Here is a 4,528-nt window from a genome sequence, read left to right on the forward strand (position 1 = left end):
TGGCCCTGAGGATCAGAACACCTCAAAGAATGACAGTTGACCCTATGGGTCACAAGCTGTGTCACCTGAGATACAGCACTTCCCCCGAATCTAAGCTTCCTCCCCCAAATAGGGTCCCACATGCTCTACTGCCTAACACCTCGGAACACAGGGAGCAGACCCTCCGGGAAGGCTGATACCAAGTAGGAGAAGGCAGCCTAAGGCCGAGGAGTTTGCAATGTGGGTTCTCTAACCAAACATGCTCTAGCCGTGACCTTGGACCAGTCACCCTATTTATTCCAACAAGGCTCGTGCACTGAAATCATCACACACCCTCCTTAGAGCATCCCCAGGATTCGGTGCCGGGAGACCGGGCATGGGGGAGCTGTGGCCTCTTTGCTGTGGGGCTGGACTGTGGACCAGTGGCTGGGGACCAAGAGGCCACTCTGGGGTCAGGCAGCTGGAGGTGAATCCTGGTTCTGGTGCTGGCTGACAAGCCCCAGAGGTGGACAGGCAGGTGGGGTGGCCACTCACCCTCGGATGGTCTTGAGGGCAGAATCCCGCTTCAAATACTTGATGTTCTCGTGGATGGTGGAGTGCAGCCCGTCCTCCACCTGCCAGTGCTGCTCCAGCCACTGCACCACCATCTGGTTGTTGTCCCACAGGTAGGCCTGGGGAGGGGCAGAGGCTGCATCAGAGAGGCATCCTGCTGCTGGACCTCCCTTCTGCCCCCATAGGCGCCCGCTGCCTGCCGGCACGGTCTCTGCCCCAGGCCCACCTTGACAGCCCCCTCCGTCTCCACGAACCAGCGGCGTAGCATGGACTGGACATGCACGTGGCTGAGCCCACTGCAGGCCTGCAGGATCTCTTGCTTGACCTGGCTCTCCAGCAGCAGCCGGCGCAGGCGCCAGTACAAGAAGGTGCGTGTGGTTTTCCAATCCAGGATGTCCTGCAGACGAGAGCCCCAGGCCTGAGCCCCCAGAAAGGGTGGAGGGGACTTGGGATGCTGCGGGGCTGGGCCCTGTGCTAGGTGAAGGCTCTGCGATCATTCCCATTTTACAGGCCGGGAAGCTGAGGCTCGGAGAGGTGAAGACACCTGCTGGGGAGGCAGCAGAGCCAGGACACTGCCAGGTCTCTAGGCTGCCTCCTCCGGGCACAAACCTGGCGCTCACTTCTACTCCCACAGACACAGAACACAGGCTTATCAGAGGCAAGGAGGGCTCAGGCCCCCTGGGAATGAGCCCCAGACACAGGGCAGTAGATGCTGATGAGATGTCCTCTTGGGGACAAGGCAATAGGGCAGGGTTGTGATGTCAGTGATGGGGTGAATGCAGAGTGGGAACGGTGGTTCCCAAATTGGGCCCAGTGGTTATAAACACACACAGAGGTTAGACTGGTGGTTCCCAAACTTGACTGCCTATTTCAATCTCTCAGGGATTTGGAAAAAAAAACAAAAACAAAAACTGATTCCTGGCTCCCACCGCTAGATATTCCAATTTCATTGGCTTGGAGAGCCACCCGGGCACTAGGATGCTTTTAAAGCTCCCCAGGTGACTGTAACATGTAGCATTTGACCCATCCCAAAGCCCTGAGCCCAAGTATCCTCCCTATGTTGGAAACCAGGTGACCTTAGGATGGGCCAGCCACACCAACCCCACAGCTGCAGGCTCTTACAGCAATGAGCCCCTTCTCCAGCAAAGTGCCCGGCCTGTCATGGAGGTCAGCGAACTGCACCGCCACCTCGTGGTAGATGGGCAGCAGCAGGTCCTCCCGGGCCTTCAGCTGGCCCTCCAGCTCCTTGCGGTCCTTGTCTGAGAGCTCAGACGTTCCTGTGGGCAAGGGCGCAAACCAGGGTTTGCAAAGACAGTCCTAAGCTTTAACTCTGATAGCGCCCCGAGATCAAGTCACTCATGCCGTCTCAGAAATGCGCCCAGAACTACAAGCCAGCATTCCACATGCAGCTTTAAATTTGTCCCCTTTCATCAGACCCGCTGTGTTTATGGGACCCTTTCAGTTACCATTTTTAATGCATGTGTTGGCATCGCAATATCAATGTACACACACACCCTGTATGTGGAGAGAGCTGACGGCTACTCTAAAAGTTTATTAAACTACACAGGCTTATAAAGCAAAAGAGAACAATATGGAAAATGTTTAACTATGGTATGACATTTTTATGACTCCCTAGATGCACAGACTGTTTTAAGGTCAGGATCTTAAGATCCTTTGATTTTTGATAGATTACACTCGTCATGGAGCCAGTGAGCCTTACATCTTATCAGGGCGGAACATACAGGAAAACAGCTGCTTGGCGACATTCTTTCTGACTCAGGAGGCTGTGCCTGTCTTGGGTTGCCCCCCTCTGGGGATCTTACCCGTCACTGGCTAACCAGCCTTCTCACCTCTGAGTCTGCAGCCTTTTATAACTTGTTTACCATTCCAGCCCAAGACTTGTTCCTTTGTTCACACAATCGGGGGGGGGGGGGGGGAGGCTACAGCATATGGTAAAATCTAATCAGGAAATATTATAAACAAGCCTACGCCAATTCAATTATTTGGGTGAAAAAGACAACTTCCTTGAAATATACAAACTATGAAAGCTCACCCAAGAGGAAACAGGTAAACCGAACAGTCCTATATATTATAGAGAAGTTGAATCTGTAGTTAGAAACCCCCTATCAAGGATTTAAAGAAATAATGCCAATTCGAACTCACAAAATAGGAGGGAGCATGTCCCAACGCACTCCATGACAGCAGTGTTACCCTGATACCAGACCGAAAATTTCCCAGCATCATCAATCTTGTAAATAGCATAAAGACACTGCCACTTAATATGGAATTTTAAAGAGAATTATACCTGAAGTTACAAGTGAAACAAAGCTATCACTCGAACGAGATTGGTAAAATATGCCTGATGGAAAATTCTACAGGGGCATTTTGCTGCCAATATTCTAATGTTCCTTATTGGACCAAAATACTTCAATTGTTATACCTCGTATGTGCTGAAAAATACATTCACTCAGGCCTAGAGTATGTTTTTTAATGATAAAGGGGTTGATACGCTATATGTGAACATTTAAAATATCTGCGAGTTTTGTAGTTGTGTTTTGGTATGTCTTCACTTTAACATCCTAGAAGCCTCCAGCAACAGTGAGGGCTGGGCCTCTCTTGACTTCTGAGAGGTGACGCATTTCAGACCCACTCACCGAGCTGTTCCACGAGCTTCTTGCAAGTTGGGTCAATCCTTCTCATGGTCTTTATCAGATCCTTCTTCCTGTACTTGATCTCCACTATACCCTCCGGCTCTAGAACATTCCCCCTAAGGAAAGCAACGGTAGCGGGGTTGGTGAACGAGGTGTCCCCCAGCAAGAGACAGCCAGGGGATGTGGGGTGGAGACTGGACAGTCAGGAAATTTGGCGTCAGTTCTCAACTCTTTCATGGACTCACTGTGTGACCCTGGCAAGTCACTTCCCCTCTCTGGTCATCTGTATCTATATCCACAAAATGAAGGACTGAACCAACTTTTTAAAGTTTCTTGCAGCATGGAGGCTCCTTAAAAAACTAAAAATAGAGTTACCATATGATCCTGCAATCCCACTCCTGGGCATCTATCTGGAAAAAGGTGAAAACTCTAATTCTAAAAGATACATGCACCCCAAAGTTCATAACAGCACTATTTACAATAGTTAAGACATGGAAGCAACCTAAATATCCATAGACAGATGGATATATATATATATATATATACAATGGAATATTACTCAGCCATAAAAAGAATGAAATAATGCCATTTGCAGCAACATGGATGGACCTAGAGATTATTATCCTAAGTGAAGTAAGTCAAAGAAAAATATTATATGATACCATTTATATATGAAATCTACAAAAAAGTACAAATGAACTGATTTACAAAACAGAAACAGACTTACAGACATAGAAAACAAACTTACGTTACCAAAGGGGAAGGCAGGGGAGGGATAAACTGGGAGTATGGGATTAACATATACACACTACTATATATAAAACAGATAAACAACAAGGTCCTACTGTATAGCACAGGGCTATATTCAGTATCCTGTAATAATCTATAATGGAAAACAATTTTTAAAAAGAACATATATATTATAATCTATATATAATCCAATCACTTTGCTGTACATCTGAAACTAACACAATTGTAAATCAGCTATAATTCAATTTTTTAAAAAGTTTTCTGAACTCTGGAAGATCCTTTCAGTTCTAAGGGCATGTGACTCTCTCCAGAACAGCCTAACCCACAAGCTCTTCAGCCAGTTCTTTCTGACTTTCCTACTCTCTGCTCTCCTAGAGCAGGGTACTGTTTCCAATCTCCTTAAAACACTCAAACGTACAATTAGGAGTCCAAGGTAAGAGCAGCCCTCCCATTTCCAACCCTCTCACTCACCCCAAAGTCTCCCACTGCTCCCTTTCTTTTGATAGTTGGAAGCCCTGAGGAATCCCAGATGTAGCTCTGAGCCTCCTGGTGGCCAGAGCAAAAAGTTAATGAACAACCCTATTTGAGGCTGCTCA

At 47.8% G+C, this 4,528-nt stretch overlaps 1 protein-coding gene across 1 annotated transcript; it reads right to left on the reverse strand.

Annotated features, from left to right (window-relative positions):
• Positions 1–491: 491 nt before the first annotated feature.
• On the reverse strand, positions 492–3,579 carry LOC116662597 (acetyl-CoA carboxylase 2-like). The gene is made up of 4 exons (XM_032476362.1): positions 3,186–3,579; positions 1,654–1,808; positions 758–928; positions 492–650 (listed from the first exon to the last, which is right to left on the reverse strand). The coding sequence occupies exons 1-4, from the start codon at positions 3,229–3,231 to the stop codon at positions 510–512; spliced, it is 513 nt and encodes a 170-aa protein (XP_032332253.1). The 5' UTR covers positions 3,232–3,579; the 3' UTR covers positions 492–509.
• Between the last annotated feature and the right edge of the window lie 949 nt (positions 3,580–4,528).

This window comes from Camelus ferus, unplaced genomic scaffold (assembly GCF_009834535.1).
Source record: "Camelus ferus isolate YT-003-E unplaced genomic scaffold, BCGSAC_Cfer_1.0 contig4008, whole genome shotgun sequence".
NCBI lineage: Eukaryota > Metazoa > Chordata > Mammalia > Artiodactyla > Camelidae > Camelus > Camelus ferus.